General features: G+C 44.5%; 1 protein-coding gene across 1 annotated transcript in view; it reads left to right on the top strand.

The window, feature by feature from the left end:
• Window positions 1–521: 521 nt before the first annotated feature.
• Tcf25 (transcription factor 25) overlaps window positions 522–20,410 on the top strand; it is a 32,580-nt gene continuing 12,691 nt past the window's right edge. Inside the window, 9 exon segments of the mRNA XM_040735108.1 lie at window positions 522–664; window positions 666–827; window positions 8,759–8,920; window positions 10,151–10,225; window positions 10,917–11,035; window positions 11,915–11,980; window positions 17,261–17,343; window positions 18,419–18,549; window positions 19,676–19,775. Of these exon segments, the coding sequence (XP_040591042.1) occupies window positions 635–664; window positions 666–827; window positions 8,759–8,920; window positions 10,151–10,225; window positions 10,917–11,035; window positions 11,915–11,980; window positions 17,261–17,343; window positions 18,419–18,549; window positions 19,676–19,775 (928 nt within the window). The 5' untranslated portion in view covers window positions 522–634.

The following is a 20,410-nucleotide window of genomic DNA, read 5'->3' as shown; positions in this document are numbered from 1 at the left end:
TTCCGTCCACCTTATGCAGAGGAGATATGCAGGGATCTGTCTCGAGGAAGTCCTCGGTTTAGACTGTTTATTAAGGCAGAAACTGTCCCTTTGCAGTCTAGTAGTAGTGTGAAGGTGGGGAACATAGGGCAGGTGCCAAGGGTAAGCTACGCAGGCAGGGGTTCGGGACTTGGGTCGTCGCCCTTCTGTCCTATCAGAACAGTCTGCGCATGCGGATCGTGGCAGTGTGCGCACCTGCCCTCACTCCCTCCTCACCTTCCCCCACCTAAAAGTCCCCCTGCCCCGCCCGCCCGCCAGCCCGCCCCGGGAATCACGTCAGTGGCCTGCAGAGTTCTGAGCCTGCGCGTTCCCACCCGCGTCACAGCCAGCTATCCGCAATCCATGCACCGCGAAAGCTGAATAAATACTGCACTACAGTCGGAGAAGCGCCGCCGCTAGGGCCCAACTCTCGCGAGAACTCTCAGGTCCACCCTCGCACCTTCTCTGACTCCACGGGTAATTGGGAGGAAGTTCCGGAGAGCCGCTGCGCGCAAACGCGACACGCCAACCTTGCGCCAGCGCGCCGCAAGTGCGCAGGCGCCGCCGCTCTGCTGCTCTTCCTCGTCCCTCTGCCTACATCAGGCTGTCGGGTCCTATGTCGCGCCGGGCCCTCCGGAGGCTGAGGGGGGGAACAGCGCGGCCAGGAACCCCTAGGGCCCGACGCATTGCAGTTTGTCCTCCTTGATGACGATGACGCGGAGGAAGAGGGACCAAAACAAGGATCGGGTGGCCGGCGCCCCGGGGGCGCAGGGAAGGAAGGAGTCCGTGTCAACAACCGGTTCGAGCTGGTGAGGAGCTGGGCAACCAGAGGGGACCGTGTGGGAGGGGATGACGTCATACGAAGGGGGCATAAAGTTGAGTCTAGACTGCAGGCGAGTGGGCGGAGTGAAGGGACTGCGCTGCATCGGGGAGGGCGGGTCTTCAGTAGGGTGGGTGGGGTGACGAGGCTGTGCTGAAGAGAGAGTCGGGGTGGTGTCGAGGGGCGGGGTTCCCCATCCTAGATACAGTGGAAGGTGGGATAAAATGCCGAGCGAAGGGGCTACTAAAGGCTTGGGGGGGCTGCTGTCAAGGGGTTGAGCGATAGGACTTCGCTGCAGTACAGGGCGTGTCTCAGGCCAGTGTGGAGAGGCGTGGTGTGACAGGGGCATGACAGGGCCGTGACGTCAGGGCGGGCGGGACATGACATCTGAGACAGCTAAGGGGAGGGGCCAGCAGGGATGGTGGAAGATTGGGGTTCAGTTCGGTCTAGGCTTCAGTGAGAGAGTGGGGTTGTGCTGTCTGGGTAGGCACTGTGGTGGGGAGGACACGGCTTCATATCTGCGACTTGATGGGGCTCTCGATTCTCGCTCTTTACAAACATTTCGGTTTAATTGTCACAGCGCTTCTGTCTGTCCCAGAAAGTTGTACCTAGCTCATCCCTTGCAGCAGGTCTCTGACACAGAAAATGTGTAGCAAGCACTCTTGAGTCCCATAATGTTTCTCCTTAAGACTGACTGACCGTGTCTGCAGTGCTGTATGTGTGTGAGCTGTGATTCTGACTTCGTGTGCGGGCAGATAAGTCTCCCTTGCTCATTTTGTGTCTCCAGCGTGCACATATGGTAAGGCTTCAGTGGCCATTTTTGAATGGGTGAAAAGTTATCTGAAAGTCCTTTGTAATAATCTTGCAGTGGGTTGGCTCCAGCCCTTTTTTCTGCTGACAAGTTTAAAAGTCCATAGCAAAGGTATTGAGGAGTGTGGGAAATGTCATAGACCTTTTAGAAGTTTGATTCAGAGATTTTCAACCTCTCCAGGAAGGAAAGGGAGGGATTCATTGTATAGTCTGTGGTGGTGGTGGGACTGAAGTCTCTCCTTGGTTCTGTCAGAACTCTTCTACCTTCTCTGGTGTCCAGCCTGAAAGTAACTCTGTTTCTTGTTCTTTCATTTTAACTTTTTAAATAGGTTTCCTTCCCACCCACTCCCAACCCCCAAGAAAAGGTTTCTGCCCTCCCCACCACAGTGCCTACCCAGACAGCACAACCCCACTCTTTCACTGAAGCCTAGACCCAACAGCCCTAACTGTCCTGGAACTTTATAACTTTATAAGCCAGGCTGGCCTCCGCCTCTCAAGAGATCTGCCATACCAGGCTATTTTTTTATGCTTGGGGTTTTTGGAGTTTTTTGGGGGGGGAATGAGGCAGGGTTTCTATTTGTAGCCCTGGCTATCTTGGAACTCAGAGATCCACCTGCCTCTGCCTCCAAAGTGCTGGGATTAAAGCCACAGGCCGCCACCTTGTGGCTATGTTTAATTTTAAACACACAAAATGTAGGGGTATATGGGATGGAGAGATGGCTCAGCAATTAAGAGCATTGACTGCTCTTCCAAAGCAGCACCCACATGGTGGCTCACAACCATCTGTAACTCCAGTCCTAGATGACCCAACACCCTCCTCCCTCCTCTGTGGGCACTGCATATACATGGTGGTGCACAGTCGTACAGGCGAGCAAAACTTCCATACATGTAAAAATGAACATTTAAAAAAACACACACTAAAATAAAGCATTAATGGTGCCATCTTTTTGTTGTTGTCACACTGTAGACCAGGCTGGCCTGGAACTCACAGAGATCAGCCTGCCTCTGCCTCCCGAGTGCTGGGATTAAAGGCATGCGCCACCAACACCCAGCTAATGGGGCCATCTTAAAAGAAGCAGGAACATGGTGGCTTTATCTCATAATTAAAAAAGTTTAAAGGAAATACAAGTAACCCTTCTGTGCCCATTGCCCGGCTCCCAGTTGCTGACATTCAGTCTACAAGTCTTTAGTATTATTTCACTGCCTTCACTCCAATAGGTGATTTCAAAGCAGGTCTCAGGCATCACATGTTTACCCTTAGCTGAGTCTTCTTGGTATCTGGATCCTCCCTTGACAGCAATGATGTCAGCTCTCAGACCTTGGGTGTCTGAGACCACTGGCCCTAAAGATGGTACAGCTCTCTGCACTTCTTCCTCCTGTGATCATTTTCTCTTCCTTAGCTCTTTACAACTTTCTACCTTTAGCCTCAGCTCTCTGTTCCTGCCCTGCCACTCTCTCAAACTGTTCACCTGCCTCTCTGGCTGCCTTGCCACTTTCGGGGGGCCTAGGTTGCTCACTGCTCAGCTGCTTCTTTCTCTATCACTGGCTTAGCCCACATTACTAAAGTAAGCAAGAAAGGGAGCTGGAGAAATGACTCAATGGTTAAGAGACTTGCTGCTTTTCCAGAGAGGATTTGGGTTTGGGTTCAGAGGATCACCTACAAATCAACCAAGGCTTGTGATAGTAAAAGTCAGATACAAACTGAAGCAATATTTCTGAGGCTGCACTTTTAGGAGCCAGCTGTGGTCATAGTGTAGTTTTTTTGTGTCCCCCCCCCCCCAGGCCTCTGGAATGTTCAAAGGAATATTGAATGTGGAGTCTGCCTTACTGTTCTTTTCCTCAAGGCAGCTGGGGGAAGAATGCAATAATCGCCAATTAGAGAATCAAAATGCTCCATCCTCCAAAGTCTTTGCTTAGTTATAGGAAAATTAGCATCAGAGTTTGAAGAAGTTATTAACATTCATAGAGATTCTGACTGATTTTAACGATGTCTAACGTGTCAATGCCTGGGGGCGGAGTGAGGTCCCTTGATCTGTCTCAATTCCAGGTGCACAGAGAGACTTTACCACTGCCGTTGTTCCTCTACATTCTGTTCTGAATACACAGCTGATAGCTCTCCTTTCCCAGCAGTTGTCAGGAGCCAGGTTTGTGCAGGACAGCTCTCCCCAGCCTCATCTTTTCCTAGTCTTGCTCACTGTGCTCCCTGACCTCCTTTGCCTCCCGCTCTGGCTGCAGTCCCCTTTGTTGAGATACTCACATAAGATTACTCTCACCTCCCATGGGCTTGCTTGGGTGTTGTCCTAGTAGTTGTGTCTACCCTTGCCATCTGACTAGAATTACAACAGTCCTCAATCACATTCCTTTTACTCTGTTTTTTTGTTTTCTTCTTCTTTCCTTTCCCCTTAGCAGTTACTACCAAGCATACTATACTATTCTTTTTGTGTGTTTGCTGATTGCCTTCCACTGTTGGAATGTAAGTTTCTTGGAAACATAGACTTTGTTGCTCACTAATGTATCCCTGCTACTCAGGATAGCGTCTGGCACCCAGCATGCATGCCAGTCCATGCTGATGTTAATAAGACAAATTACTTTAGGCATGTATGCAAAGCTGTGGAGTCAAATGCACCTAGATCTGTGTCCTGGCTGTCCCTTTTTGTAGTTGAGGGAGCTTGGACAAGATACTAACTCATGGGGTTGTCATTAAGACTGCATAAACTCATGAATGCAGTGTGTAGCATATATTGGGCTGGGATCAGCCCTCAACAAATGTAGATACGTGCTGTTTGAAATGGAAGGGGACAAAAGAACTCTCAAAACACATTACTGTAAGTGGTTTACTTGGATATATTCCTAGGGGTTGATGATGCCCTCCTTGGAGAAGGAAGCAGGGCCACTCCTGACTTTAGACTAGAAATCATCTTTACCATTTCAATAAGAAGAATTTTTAAAAATCAGTTTATTGCTCAACATAGTAGCACATGCCTTGAATCACAGCATTCAGGAGGATTTCTGAGTTAGAGGACATTTTGATCCATATATCAAATTCCAGGCCAACCAGGGCTACATAGTGAGACCCTGTCTCAAAAAAAACAAAAAAGAAATGAAAAATGAAATCAACTTATCCAAGTTATATAATAAAATATGTCTACTTGAAGCATCTAGTATGGGTTTGACATTTTGAGCTGTGTAAATTGCTCATGCTTTAGACATCTGATATGTGCGCATTTGTCCTGGCCCCTTGCTCAGACCATGCTTTTGAGAGTTACTCAGTTTTGAATATTCATGGTTTGTTCTTTCTAACTGTTGAGTAGTAGGGTATTCTGTTTGTTTTGTAGTGATGGGGATTGAACCCAGGGTCTTGTCCATGCACTACCACCACGGCGGCCACACAGCTTTCTTTTTTACTTTTCTTTTAAATATGGTCTCAGCCGAGTCATGGTGGCCCACACCTTTAATCCCAGTTCTTGGGAGGCAGAGGCAGGTGGATATCTGAGTTTGAGGCCAGCCTGGTCTACAACAGAGTGAGTTCCAGGACAGCCAGAGCTACCCAGAGAAACCCTGTCTTGTGGAGGTAGGATTGGGGGAGTGGGCATGATCTCCTAGGCATGGTGGCACAAGCAGAGGCAGGCAGTTCTCTGTGTGTTGAGGCTAGACCGGTTTACACAGTGAGTTCTAGGATAGCCAGGGTCACATGAGATTCTGTCTCAAAAAACCAAAAACATATGTACTATATATATAGATGCAATATATAATATATATGAACTATGTAAATATATTGCTTATATATTTATGTTATTTTATATTATATTTGTAATATATAGAGACTGACATATGCCATATATAGATATTTTTGTATTTATACTATATAATATAAACTATTAGATATAAATACAAGTTTATTTATATTAATAAATACTAAATGTTGGGCTGGAGAGATGGCTCAGAGGTTAAGAGCACTGGCTGTTCTTTCAGAGGTCCTGAGTTCGGTTCCCAGCAACCACATGGTGGCTCACAACCATCTGTAACGAAATCTGGTGCCCTCTTCTGGTGTGCAGGCAGAACATTGTATACTTAGTAATAAATAAATAAAATATTAAAAAAAACAAAAATAAAAAACAAAACAAAAAAATAAATACTAAATGTTTACATATAAAAGTATTGTACTTATATACATAAATATAAAATATAGGTATAAATAGTATATATTATAGTCTATATTATGGTCTTTATATAGTATATGTTATATATATTTGTATATACTATGTGGGGGCTTGAGAGATGTCTCAGTGGTTAAGAGCATTGGCTGCTCTTCCTGAGGTTCTGAGTTCAATTCCCAGCAACCATATGGTGGCTCACAACCATCTATAGTGGGATTTGATGCCCTCATCTGGCATAAAGTTGTACATGTAGATAGAGCACTTACATACATAAAATAAATACATCTTTTTTAAAAGTTATATATACTGTGTGTGTATACATACATGTGCATACATATAAACATGAATGAAAAAAGACAAAATTAGCTAAAAAATTGACTTAGTTGGGTGTGGTGGTACATGACAGCTAATTCAGGAAGGTTGATGTTCGTTCAAGGCCAGCCTTGGTTTATAGTTGGAAGCTGGGCATTGGTAGCACACACCTTTAATCCCAGCACTCAGGAGGCAGAGGCAGGTGGATCTCTGTGAGTTCGAGGCCAGACTGGTCTACAGAGAGAGGGTACACAAAGAAACCCTGTCTTTAAAAAAAAAAGTTAACATTTTGGTGCATAGTAATTTCATTATATTAGAACAATATGTAAATCTTTTCACTAACCTCATATAAACCTGAATGAGCATGTTTTTCCCTCACAGCTGCAGATTATGAGGAAAAACTTCACGTGACTGCCCTTTGACACGGGTTCCAACTATAGGGGTTCTCAGGGCCACCTTCCAGGTTTAGTACATAGTGAGAAATAAGAATTCATTTTGTCCTATAGTTATAAGTTAAGCAGGGAGCATTACAGAGAGAGTGACGCACCAGACACAGTGCTTGCACTGTTGTTGCAGGTGGGCCTCCGATACTTACTATGTCCATGACCATATGCATGGAGCATTCCCAGCCAGGGAAAGTGACCTGAGCCTCCATGGTCAGGTTTCTTGTCTTGTTTTTGGCATCAGGGTTATAAGATGAGCTGGTTACACAGTATATTGGTGGAGTTCACTTGAATGGGGCTTTACTGTGTAGCTCACATGGCTGACCTGGATCTGCAGTGCTTCAGGGGGATGAGTTATTGGCTTTGGATACCCGCATTAGATCTGTTGCTACCATCTGACTTGGGCTCAGGCCCCTGTAAATCTTCTGGTCAGTGTGGAAGGAATCCCCAGTAAAGAAGACATTACTGTACAGAATGACCAGAGGCTAGATGTTAACTGCCCAGAAGCCAGAACAAAGGCCAGGCCTTTATTTGTATGGGATTAAATTTATTATTACATATCTATAAAGTGAAACTAAATTCTTTTTTTTTCCCCTTTGGGACAAAGTTTCTCTGTGTAACAACCTTGGCTGTTCTGGAACTTGCTTTGTGGCCAGGCTGACTTCCAACTCACAGAAATCCACCTGCCTCTGCCTCTGAAGTACTGGGATTAAAGGCGTGCAACACCACTGCCTGGTGGAACTAAATTCTTATTGCCAAAACAGTGCATTCAACAGCATAAGGGTAATGATGCACATGTTCATTTTTTTTAAGATTTATTATTTTTATGTGTATGTGTACTTTGCCTCGTGTGTGTGTGTGTGTGTGTGTGTGTGTGTGTGTGTGTGTGTGTGTGTGTGTGTGTGTGTGTGTGTGTGATGTTTGCCTGGTGCCCACGGAGGCTGGAATACTGCTTTGGCTCCTCTGGAACAGGGTGACTATAAGCAGACATATAGATGGTGGGACTCAAACCAGTACTCTTAACTGCTACATTCTTCCTCTAGCCTGTTTTCATTGTTTTTGTCCTCCACCCTCGTAAGCTATCATTAGCAAGATTTGCATAGTGAATATTTCCATTAGGAGAGATAGAATGTGTTAGCGTTTTATTTGTGAGAGTTTTTCCACAATGAAAAAAGAAAATATCTGTGATGTTTCCTGGTGTCTGCTCTTTTCTGCCTAAACACAGACAGCTGCTATTCCTGATTTCCAGGTATATAATCCCTCACCAGAATGAAGAGTTCTGTTGGCTTCCTTCTGCCAATTTAGAAAGTAGCTTCTCTTTCAGCAGCCTGTTATAGGTATTGGGATACCTGTCTGGCAAATCTAACAGAGTTAGAAATAGTTTATTGAGCCGGGCATTGGTGGCGCACACGCCTTTAATCCCAGCACCCGGGAGGCAGAGGCAGGCAGATCTCTGTGAGTTCGAGGCCAGCCTGGTCTACAGAGCGAGTTCCAGGACAGCCTCCAAAGCAATACAGAGAAACCCTGTCTCGGAAAACCAAAAAAGAAAAAAAAAGAAAGAAATAGTTTATTGAGGCTGGAGATGGCTCACTGTCAAGAACACTGGTTTCTCTTCCAGAGAACCCAGGTTTGAGCCACATGGTGACTCATAACTATCCAGTTCCAGGGGATATAACATCCCCCTCTGACTTCCATGGGCACCAGACATGCATGTGGTGCATATACGTGCATGTAGGCAAAATATCCATAACATAAAAAAAGGAAAAAATTTAAAGTTGCCTTTGGAAGGTCATTGTGGTTTGGGGATTCTCAATGTCATGCACCATTCATATACCTTGGGCGCTCTGACTTAGCGAGAAGTCATTTACCAGCTCAGGAATGTGCTGGTGCTACATGGGTCAGATACTCCTTCCTTCTCACTACCTCACCCTGGCCCAATTCAGAGTCCTCTCCATTTTTTTCAGGGGGGTGGTTTGAGACAGGGTTCTCTGTGACTTTGGAGCCTGTCCTGGAACTCCCTCTGTAGACCAGGCTGGCCTTGAACTCACAGAGATCTTCCCGCCTCTGCCTTCCAAGTGCTGGGACTAAAGGTACGAGCCACCACTACCCGGCAGCCCTCTCCATTTTCTTCTCTTTAGTGTGTCCATGTACACTGGACTGTGATGCTCAGCTTTCATTTTCTTGTCTTCTTTTTCCAGATAAACATCGAAGATCTTGAGGATGACCTTGTGGTAAATGGGGAGAGATCTGACTGTACCCTGCCAGATGCTGTGTCATCAGGGAACAAAGGAAGGGCTCAACGTGGAAAACCAGAAACAAAGCAAGATGAGGACGTGGCCAAGGCAGGGTTTCCAGAACAGGTATAGGGGATCGTATGGTAATGGGATGACTGAGGCATGTCAGAGAGAGACCCAAGGTGCTAGCAACCTATAATCTGTACTACCAGTTTCTTAGGTTCTTCTGAGTGTGAGTTTATCAATTGTCTGGTTGCCCTGAGGTTTCTATGGAAACCTGAAGGCCAGTAGTAGCCTCATGGGTACCATTTAGAGTGTCTACCTTCCTCTTTGGAGAGCATCTGTGTCTGATCAGAAAACACAGTTTGGTAAAGCCTGAGTTCTCACAGAAGGACTTGGCTACAGTAGGTATTGCAGGAGAGCAGAGGTAGGATTCACTGTGAGGAACCCCGCCCCAGTAAGTCCCCATCTTCAGGGTGGGTGCAGCACAGCATACAGTGGTTAGCAAAATGAGGAGAGAATGACAGTGGTCAGGTGGCTGGATGGTCCTGTGAGCTGTATCTACTGTAGGTCAAGGGAAGTCCTGAAGCACATCAGAACTGGGTATGAGAAAGGCCATGCCCACTCTTGTCATTGGGGAGGACCATGGTAGGTGTTTCTTATTGCAGGAACACTAGTGGATTGAAAGGACTTGAAGATGTAGGAGGAGGAATGGGAACTACCATACTGGGAATTAAACTTGTTTCTTTTTTTTTGAAACAGGGTTTCTCTGTATTGCTTTGGAGGCTGTCCTGGAACTTACTCTGTAGACCAGGCTGTCCTCGAACTCACAGAGATCTGCCTGCCTCTGCCTCCCGAGTGCTGGGATTAAAGGCATACGCCACCAACGCCCGGCTGAACCTGTTTCTTAAATTTTTATTTATTTGTTTGCTTATTTATTTACTTATTTTGATTTTTCAAGACAGAATTTAAATTTTTTGTTGTTGTTGTTGTTGTTTTATTTTTCAAGACAGAGTTTCTCTGTAGTTTTGGAGGTTGGCCTGGAACTCACTTTGTAGACCAGACTGGCCTTGAACTCACAGAGATCTGCCTGCCTCTGCCTCCCAAGTGCTGGGATTAAAGTCATGCGCCACCACTGTCCGGCTAAATTTTTTTAAAATTCAGAATCTCACTATCTGACCCTGGCTAGCTTGGAACACTCTATATAGACTAGGCTGGCCTCAGACTCAGAGATCCACCTGTCTGCCTTCTAAGTGCTGGGATTAAAGGCATGCGTCACCACGCCTGGCTGTTGTGCAGTTCTTAATGTTTCTGATTTTATTTCTTTCCATTGATTTAAATGTCTCCTTCCATTAGTCTAATACAAGTGGCAAACTCCGAAAGAAGAAAAAGAAGCCAAAAAATAAGAAAAACTGCACAGGAGAATCCTCGGTATGTTGTCAAACAGGCTGGTTCCCTGGCTTTTCTGGAGAAAGTTTTGTTTTATTGAGCGCTTTGGTTGTGTCCCACTGGGGTGTAGCTGAGAGGTCAGGAGAACAAAAGGGAAAATCACTTAGAAGTCTTGCTCTGTCATATGCTCATGTGCCCTTTGCTCTCTGGTTGTCAGACTCCACTCTTGGGTTTTGGGTTTTGAGGTGAGTGTTCCTTCTAGATCTCTTCCCTGCTCAACTTACTTTTGCCTTACCCTGATGGCTTAAATTGATAAGAGTGTAGAAGCCAACGTGAACCTATCATCAGATGGTACAGACCTGTTGGTGCCCCATGTTCTGAAAAGAAGTCATGGCTTTGTTACTCTCCAGCGCAGGGTCATGACTCAGCTTACCGAGGGAGGTACGATCCTCTAGAGGATTTAATGTACTGTTTTAGCCTGTGATTTTCAGGGCCCTCTGAGTCTGTGATTCCAGCTCTTCTGGCTTTCTCTAGTGAGACATGTCTCCTTTCTGAATGTATGGCAGCATATGATCATGTCTTTTAGGAAGTATATCAATATAATCATTCTTTTTCAAAATACATCATTTTGTTGCTGATGGTTATAATAGTCAGAGCTAGGTATGGTGTTGCATGCCTAGAATCCTAGCAGTGAAAGTCAACTTTATGATTAACAGGTTGTTCTGACTTTTAGGAAAATGGGTTAGAGGATATTGATCGCATCTTAGAGAGAATCGAAGACAGCAGTGGATTCAGCCACCCAGGCCCCCCTCCACTGAACTCCAGAAAGCACGTCCTATATGTGGAGCACAGGTTAGCCCTGCCCTCACTTCATGAGAGAAAAGCAATATTTGAAAATAAGGCAGAAGAAAATTGACTATCTTTTTTTCAGCCAGATCTGGTGATACACACTTGTAATTGCAGTCCCAGCACTTGGGAAGTAGAGACAGGAGAACAGGGAGTTCAAGGCCAGCCTGGGCTGCATAAGATGAACACAAAAAAGAAAGAAAATGTACTATATTTTTTGGACAGTGGTAAGGTGTAGGGATGCAGTTCAGTGATAGAATATGCACCTAGTATATAGAATGCCCTGGGTTCTGTTCCCTGTGCCACAAGCTTCACATTCAATTCCTTTAAAAAACAAAATGAAGCAATGTAGTGCTGGGTATGGTGGCTTATGCTTGTAATCCTAGCACTCATTAGATTGAGACAAAGATTCCCACAAGTTCAAGGACAGCCTGGGCTATAGAATGAGGCACTCTGCCTCAAAAACAAATAAACGAAGTTTTAAAAAAAAATAACGAGAAGGAAGAAATACTCATCCATATTTCAGAGGACTAAGCTTTATATATCTTGGATTCTTGAACTGTGTAGAGCGCCAACTCACATTTGGATAATTATCCACACGTTGGCTTTGCAGATACTCGGTGAAACGTAGTTCCTACCATAGAGGTTGATGCCAGCTTTTTGAGAGTGAGTCTCACAGTGTGCTCAAGGCTGGCCGGGACTTCCTGATCCTCCTGCTTCAGCCTTCCAAGTGCGGAGATTACAGGCATTCACCACCCTGCCAAGCTCACTACTAGATTGTTATGTGAATTTGTAAAATTTTATAAATATATACAAGTTAAAATTTATAAAAAGTTAGAGTTATTGTAGAAGATCATGATTTTTCTTTCTAAACTTTTTCCTCAGACACTTAAATCCAGATACAGAACTGAAAAGGTATTTTGGTGCTCGAGCGGTCCTGGGAGAACAAAGGTGAGGCCCTAGTCAATCCATGTTCTTCAAGTTCTGTCAGTCTTTCTCAGACTCTAGAGGGAAGGGAGTGTAGAGGGAGACTGAGGCAGAAAGATCGCCATGAGTTCTTCCCAGGGGAAAGTATTTACATCCATAGTGAACAAGTAGAACTCAGCATTGGGTCTGAAATGATTCAAAAGAAATCATTTTTGTGAAATCATCAAGATTCTCAGAAACTGGGCTCTACCCCTCACGCCTTCTTCTCTAGGGTATATATCATATTTTTACAAAGATGCTAAAGACCTTGTGGTTCCAAGTCCCATTTTTGTGTTTCAGTCAGCAACTAATGTATAGTTGAGGTGATATGAGATGTTGCATCTGTGGTATTTTATTAGTTTTTAGTGTCTGGGCAACACTGTCAGAGGGATAGCATTACAGCGTGTTCCATGATTCCCTAAAGGAAAGGATACAAGGTCTACCTCTGGGAATTTTGTTAGGTAGCACTGTGTATTTTCTCTGCTTCTTTATCAGAATATCTAGAAAGCTTTATCTTTGTTTGTTTATGACAAGGTTCCCTCTGTGGCTCGGAACTTGAATTCTCTGAATTCTGGCTTAGCCCCTCAAGTGCTATGATTGTAGGCTTGTACTGTGAAGGCTAGCTTAACACTGTCTTTTTATTTTTTAATATTTATTTATATTGATAAGATAAAAATATAGCTCTTCATATATGAAAATGTGCTCCGTGTTTGCATGTATGAAAATATACCAGTATGGGGCTGGAGAGATGGCTCAGAGGTTAAGAACACTGGCTGCTCTTCCAGAGGTCCTGAGTTCAATTCCCAGCAACCACAGATGGTGGCTCAACAACTCTGTAATGAAATCTGGTGCCCTCTTCTGGCATGCAGGCATACATGGAGTGCTGTATACATAATAAATAAAATCTTTAAAAAAAAAAGAAAAGAAAAAAAAAATGTACCAGTACATGCAATACCCGCAGAAGCCTGAAGAGGGTGTCAGGTCTTCTGGAATTGGTGTTCCCTACAGTTTTGAGCATACATGTGGGTGGTGGGAACCCAGGCCTTCTATAAGGGCAGCAAGTGTTCTTAATAACTGAGCCGTTTTTCCAGCCCTTAGCATTGTCTATTTAAGTTTCATGGATTTTTTTCCCTGATTGTCAAACAAGTGCTTCTTATGAAAAAAATTAACCAATTTAGTCATTTGACCTTTGACTTTCATTCTCTCCACATCCCCAGGATATTCTAGGATATTCTTTATTATTGACTGTATATCCAGGGGCACATGCTAATACTTGCTGTATACAAGCATGATAGAATTCTGTTGGTCACTGTAACAGCCTGGTTTGCGCATCTGGACTTGTAGGTTGTCATTCTCTGTGCTGTGACACACCAGGGTTGGGTACTTACCCCAGATGCTGGGTTGTGTGCAGTTCTTGGCTGTCATCCCATCACTGCACAGCATTGTGAAACTGAGAGCTGTCTGCTGCCAAGCCACCCTCAGAGGAGTTGTGCAGCTTAGATCCACACTCCACCCAGGGTCAGCCTCTTCTCATAGCAGACAGAAGTTTTGGGGGTTTTGGTGTTGTTTCTACTTTTTTTTTCTTAGACTAAAGTTCACTGATTTTTCACTTGCTGTTTATTCCTACTTACCAAGGGGTTTTTGTTTGTTTGGGCTTTTTTTTTTTTTTTTGAGTAAAATCTCACTATACAGTAATAGCTGGCCTGGAAATTAGTGCATACACTACCCTAACCTGGACTTAGAGAGATCTGCCTGCTCCTGTTCCCCAGGTACTGGGATTAAAGGTATATGACACCATGCCTGGCTTCTTTCTTTGTTTCTTTTTTATGTTTTTAGCATTTGATTTTTCTGACTTTGATGTCTTCTTTTGGGAGCATTGATGAAAAATATTCATACTTTAGGTGTTTTCTTTTGGGGCTGGGGTTATAGGATCATTTGGTAGAGTGTTTGCCTAGCATACTTGAAGTCCTGGGTTTGATCTTCAACAACATATAACCCAGTCATGGTAACACACTCTACTCTCAGCACTTGGGAGGAGGAGGCAGGAGGACCAGGAGCTGCCCTCTGCTGCATAGTGAATTTGAAGCTAGCCTGGAATACCGAACCCTACCAATCAATCAGTCATTCTCTCTTCTACTTGTACTGCCCGGGGCCAAGTTTTCCGTTTCTTTGTATTAGTTACTTTTCCTGTTGCTGTGACAAAATATGTGACAAAGGAAACTAAAGGAGCTACTTTGCTCACAGTTTAAAGGGATTCAGTCTATCATGGTGGGCAAGACATGGTAGCCAGTGTGAGATAGCAGGTTGAGAGAGGGAGGGAGGGAGGGGGAGAGAGAGACAGAGAGAGAGAGAGACAGAGAAAGAGAGAGACAGAGACAGAGAGAGATCCTGGTGCTCAAAATGCTTTCTCCCTTTTCACCTGTTATTGAGTCCAGCATCCCAGCCCCTAGGTTGGTGCTGCTCCGCTCACATCATTCAGGGTCAGTCTTTTTATAAGCATCCTTACAAACATACCCAGAGGTATGTCTTAGTAATTCCACGTATTGTCAAATTGTTAATTGACTCCTGCTCTCTCCCCTGCAACCCTGCTTTGTCTATCTGCCATTTCATTATAGTTTTTATGTCCTGTTTCTATAAATTATAGTTATGATATTAATTAATAATTATATTTCATTCTATATAGTGCTAGGGTTAGATCCAGTCTTATAAATGCTAAGTACACATTGACCAATCTTCAGTCCTGGTCTTGAACTCATGAACTCTTCACTCAGTACTGGTTTTGAACTGCTGAACACTTGGGACTATAGGCAGGCACCACCTTGACCTCGGTTCATTTGTTACTTTTATAGTATTATATTTATTTCTTTAAAGCTTTTAAGTTGGGCCAGAGAGGTGGCTCAGAGTCAGGTTGCCTACTGTCAAGTTCAGTCCTAGAAACTGACATGATAGAAGGAGAAACCAATTCCCCTACTTTGTCCTCCAACCTCCACACTGGAACCATGGCACATACATGCCCACACATGTGTGCATGAATGTGAGCACAAATACATGGATCAATTTTAAAATGTAAAAAGCAGACTAGAGAGCTGATTTAGCAGTTCGGAGTACTTGTTGCTCTTGCAGAAATCCTGGTTCTATTCCTAGCACTCACATGGCAGCTCACAACCATCTATAACACTCTAGTCCCAGGGAATCTAACACTTTTTTCTGACATTCACAGGTATCAGGTATGCTCATAGTACACATACAATACTTGCATACAAAACATTCATATACATAAAACATCCTAAAAAACTTAAAAACAATAGTTTGTTTTTTGTTTTGTTTTGGGTTTGGTTTTTCAAGACAGAATTTTTTTGTGTAGCCTTGTCTGTCCTGAAACTAGCTCTGTAGACCAGGCTGGACCCAAACTCACAAAGATCTGCCTGTTTCTGCCTCACAAGTGCTGGGATTAAAGACATGTGCCATCACTGCCCAGCTGAAACAACATTTTTAAAAAACACAGTCCTTGGCTAGACATGGTGGTGCTCACCTATAATCCCTGTGCTTAGGAAGCTGAAGCAGGGGGATCTCAAGTTCAGGGCCAGTCTAGGCTACATAAAAAGTCCCTGGGTAAAATATAAAATGTTAAAAAAAAAAGTTATTTCCTACCAAAGATTTCTCCTAGAAGCTACAGTGTTTCCCCTTTCATTCTCCACCCTTCCTTTGCTGCTTTGAGGCAAAGCCTGGAGCCTTTTCTTCTTCCAGTAGGGTCAGTGATCTGTTGGGGACCTCATCTTCCTGATGTGACAGTATTTGTCCAAAGCTCCTCCCCAAACCCTTCTGAACATTCCCACTATGTGGGTATGAGAACCTCAAAGTGTTCCTCTGTACCCTAAATACCCCCCTCCAGGAAAAGGCTCACTTCAGGACTAGACAGGGTGGCCTTCCCAGATCCTGTTGGCTTGGGGAAGTTCACTTGTCATGTTATACCAGGAACTGTTTGTGGGTCAACTGCCTGTCTTATTTTCCTTCAAATTTTAATTATGTGTAAAGAGAAGCCTTTTAACTTGTTCCTGAAAATACAACTTGTTACTCATTCTTTTCAAAGTAGCTAAAATTATCAAGGAAGCAGAATAACACATATCCAAACTCAGTCAGGTCAACCCAACTCTTTCCCTCCTGGAAGCAAGACCCTCCTTCTTCCTCCCTGACATCTGTGTCCTACTGGTCACCATCTGATCAGGACGTGGGAAGGTGGGGAGGGTTTGGCTTCTCTTATCCATGCAAGATCTATGTGAGGAGCTTGGCCTCCCTTTCCCTGCAAACCTCAGTGCGTTTCTGTCAACCTAATGTCTTTCCAAAAATGTGTTAGTGCCCTTCAGTGTTCTTCCTTATTGCCATTGCTTCCTTTTCAAGCTTTGCTGTGTTGATGTATCAGTCAGATGTTCATCTCATTCCCCTGCACTCAGCCATAACCAAGGGTTACGTTTGTTCAGCCTGATGCCCAAGGAGGGCCAGCTCATAGCTCACATGTCAGCAAAATACTCTCTGCCTGGCTTATTCTTATTGTTTTATTTTAGAATTTCTTTTTCTTTTCTTTTTCTTTTTCTTTTTCTTTTTTTTTTTTTTTTTTTTTTTGGTTTTTTGAGACAAGGTTTCTCTGTGGCTTTGGAGTCTGTCCTGGAACTAGTTCTTGTAGACCAGGCTGGCCTTGAACTCACAGAGATCCGCCTGCCTCTGCCTCCCACGTGCTGGGATTAAAGGCGTGCACCACCAATGCCCGGCTTTTTTGGTTTTCTTATTTATGCTCCTGCCTTTTTGTTTGAGACAGGGTTTCACTATATATCTTTGGATGTCTAGAGCTCTCTGTGTAAACCAAGCTAGCCTCAAACTCACATCTGCTTCTTGAGTACCGGGATCAAAGCTGTGTGCCATCACAGCTGGCCCAGTCTGCCTTTTTTATCGGACTGTTTGGACTTTGTCTTTTATTTTGTTGTTGCTGTGGATGAACCTAGAGCCTCATGTGTGCTGGGCAAGTTGTCAGAGTTTCACCTGCAGCCTGAATTCCCTTTTCTGATTCTCTGGTTGTGGTGGTGGCTACTCTGTTGTTAATGCTGTGTTCTATCCATCCTTGTCTTTCTGACTAGCCGCTCTACTCACTTCTCTTCTGATTATCTTCCCTGCTTGCATTTTGAGTCTCATAGTTCCCGTGGAGATTAGGCAGACCAGCCTTGTCCCTCTTCACCATGGAAAGAACAACTGTGCTGTGTTCTGTTTCTCCAGGCCCCGACAAAGACAGCGTGTATATCCCAAGTGTACATGGCTGACAACCCCTAAGAGCACTTGGCCCCGATATAGCAAACCAGGTAAGGCCCTGCTGGGTAAGGCAATGTCTTAGATTTTGTACTATTACTCTTAGTTCTTTTGGGCAGTCACATTTATTTTAAATTGCTATGGTTTTCTATTTTATAGCAAGCTATCAAATATGTATAATTTAAGGAAAGAGGGCAGCAGTACAGAGAGGCAAGAGGGCATGAAGTAAATGTCCTCTTTAGGTACTGAGCTGTGTGGAATGGAAGTGTCCAGACACCCTTTCCATGTCTCGATCGACTGGGATGAAAGCCCCTCAGAGGGTAAGGTCAGGGAACTCCACAGTGGTGTGTGTCTGTACTGGGGATAGTGGTGTAGGCCTGCCCTGGCTCTTCTGTGCTGGGGAAGACCTGGAGCTCTGGGCCTGTGCACTGGCGTCTAACAGTATCTTTTGTCCCTGCCAGGCCTCCTGCCTTGCCAGCAAGAACACCTACACGTGCAGGCAAGCTTATTGACCATGTAGTCCTGCCAGACTCTGGCCTTAAGTGGGACCATTTTAGGAGGGAAACTTAGGGGACCAAGAATTACTGGTCCGTTTAATGGAAATTTACCAGGGAGAAATGTCTCTGTATACCCAACATTGTATATAAGGAGCAGAGAAAAGGAGACTCTTGTCATAAATCACCATCACCTGTAGGACCTGGTGCAGTACTCACTGCATAGCCGCTTTGGATGCTAATCCCAGAAACCTGGGCATAGTGTTCCCACCAGGCAGATACATGTGCTATAGTATCTAGTATAGCTCCTAGCCAGCCAAACTGACCTGGCATACTTCCTTTCTGTGTGTTCTCTGGGTGGATCTGAGGAAGTAAAACAGACAGGACTCTAGGTATTGGTACAGCTCATGAAATTTGAGCAGGTCTAAGCACTCTGCAAGAGCTCTTGGGAAGTATCAGCATATAGACTGTATAGAGCTGGCCAAACTGCACCAGACACTTAGCTTGGGATGTGTTCATGAGGCATATTTGTTCCAGGAACAACAGGGGATTGTGACTGCTCAGAGCTGTGGAGTCCTGCAAAGTGCCACAGCCTGGCCCCCAGCACACCCTCCCTGAGCAATATTTCTTCCAGGTCTGTCAATGCGGCTGCTGGAATCCAAGAAAGGCCTTTCCTTCTTTGCATTTGAGCACAGTGAGGAGTACCAGCAAGCACAGCACAAGTTTCTGGTGGCTGTGGAGTCCATGGAGCCAAATAACATTGTGGTGCGTAACCCTGCAGCTTCTGATGGGTGGGGATCAAGCAGTGAGCTGTGCTGGGCCAGGTCCCTCTGTGAATTGTGGGGGGCTTATCTTGAGTTAAATGAATTGGGACTAAAAGAGTATTAAGAAGCAAGGTGAAATAGATACTATAAGAACAAGATGGAGCCGGGCGGTAGTGGCGCACGCCTTTAATCCCAGCACTCGGGAGGTAGAGGCAGGCGGATCTCTGTGAGTTCAAGGCTGGGCTGGACCGATAGCCTCTGAAACAATACAGAGAAACCCTGTCTCATAAAACCAAAAAAAAAAAAAAAAAGAACAAGATGGAGAGAGTTAGACATTGACACCAAAAGTGGGCGTGGTCAGCGACACAGGTATCAAAGTCTCTCCCTACACACCTTGAACTAGATCAGTGGTTCGGCTTAGTCACAACATCATATACCTTGAGTTAAAAGTGAACCATGAGTCACGCATGGTGGTATGTATAAACCTTTAATCCCAGCACTTGGGAGGCAGAGGTAGGTGGATCCTTGAATTAGAGGCCAGCCTCATCTACATAGTGAATTCTAGGCCAGCCAAGGATACATAGTAAACCCTGTCTAAAAAAAAAAAACAAAAACTAGTCAGGCAGTGGTGGCTTACACCTTTAATCCCAGCACTCAGAAGGCAGAGACAGGTGGATCTCTGGGAGTTCGAGGCTAACCTGGCCTACAGAGTGAGTTCCAGTATAGCCTCCAAAGCTATAGAGAAACTCAGTCTCAAAAAGAAGCAAAGAAATAAAAAACTAGGGCTGGTTAAGAGCACAGGTAGCTCTTCCAGAGGTCTTGAGTTCAATTTCCAGCAACCACAGTGGTGGCTCACAACCATTTATTGTAGGATCTGATGCCCTCTTCTGGCATAAAGTTATACATGCAGTCAGAGTACTCACATACATTAAATAAATAAATAGATAGATAGATAATAGATAAATAAAGCTTTAGGGAAAAAAAAAAGACTAAAAACAAAACAAGCTATGACTGTTTCATTGGTGATCATTTTTCTCCGAATGGTACATGGCCTCGTGCCCTCTGGGGCATGTCTGATGAGGGTGCTACCTACAATTTTTCTCTAAAACTATCTTCCATTCCAACAGGTTCTGCTCCAGACAAGTCCCTATCATGTCGACTCGCTTCTGCAGCTCAGTGATGCCTGTCGCTTTCAGGAGGATCAAGAGATGGCTCGAGACCTTATAGGTGAGCCAGCTTACCTGAGTTTGCCACTCAAACCACTCCAGTCCCCAGATAAATGCTGCTTCACGAGATGATAGTGGATGTTTCATGGAGATAGAAGTCACTTGTGTAGCCGGGCGGTGGTGGCGCATGCCTTTAATCCCAGCACTCGGGAGGCAGAGGCAGGCGGATCTCTGTGAGTTCGAGTCTGGGCTGGACCGACAGCCTCCAAAACAATACAAAGAAACCCTGTCTCGTAAAAACCAAAAAAAAAAAAAAAAAAAAAAATTCACTTGTGTAGAATGTACAGTTCATTGTTTTTAGTGTATGCCAGTTGTATAGCCTTTATCACGATCTGTATCTGTCAATTTTAAAGCTCTTTTGTCTGTGTAAGCAGTTCTGTCCTTCAGTCCTAGGAACTACTAGTATACTTTGTCTGTGCTTGAAGTGTAGAGTTCTTGCAAACATGTGGCTGTTGTGTTTGGCTTCTTTCATTTACCATCTTTGTTATCCCTGCTGGAGCATGTATCATACTTGTGCCCTGTTTGTTGCTGCATAATATTTCATCTGTATATAGACTGCATTTTCTGTATCTGTCATTAGTTGATGGCCATTTAGGTTGTTTTCTGGCTTTTGGAAATGGTGTTGCTGTGAATATG

Source organism: Mesocricetus auratus, unplaced genomic scaffold (assembly GCF_017639785.1).
Source record: "Mesocricetus auratus isolate SY011 unplaced genomic scaffold, BCM_Maur_2.0 Super-Scaffold_6723, whole genome shotgun sequence".
NCBI lineage: Eukaryota > Metazoa > Chordata > Mammalia > Rodentia > Cricetidae > Mesocricetus > Mesocricetus auratus.
The sequence above is the reverse complement of the archived record's forward strand: the minus strand, read 5'-3'. Positions and strand labels throughout refer to the sequence as shown.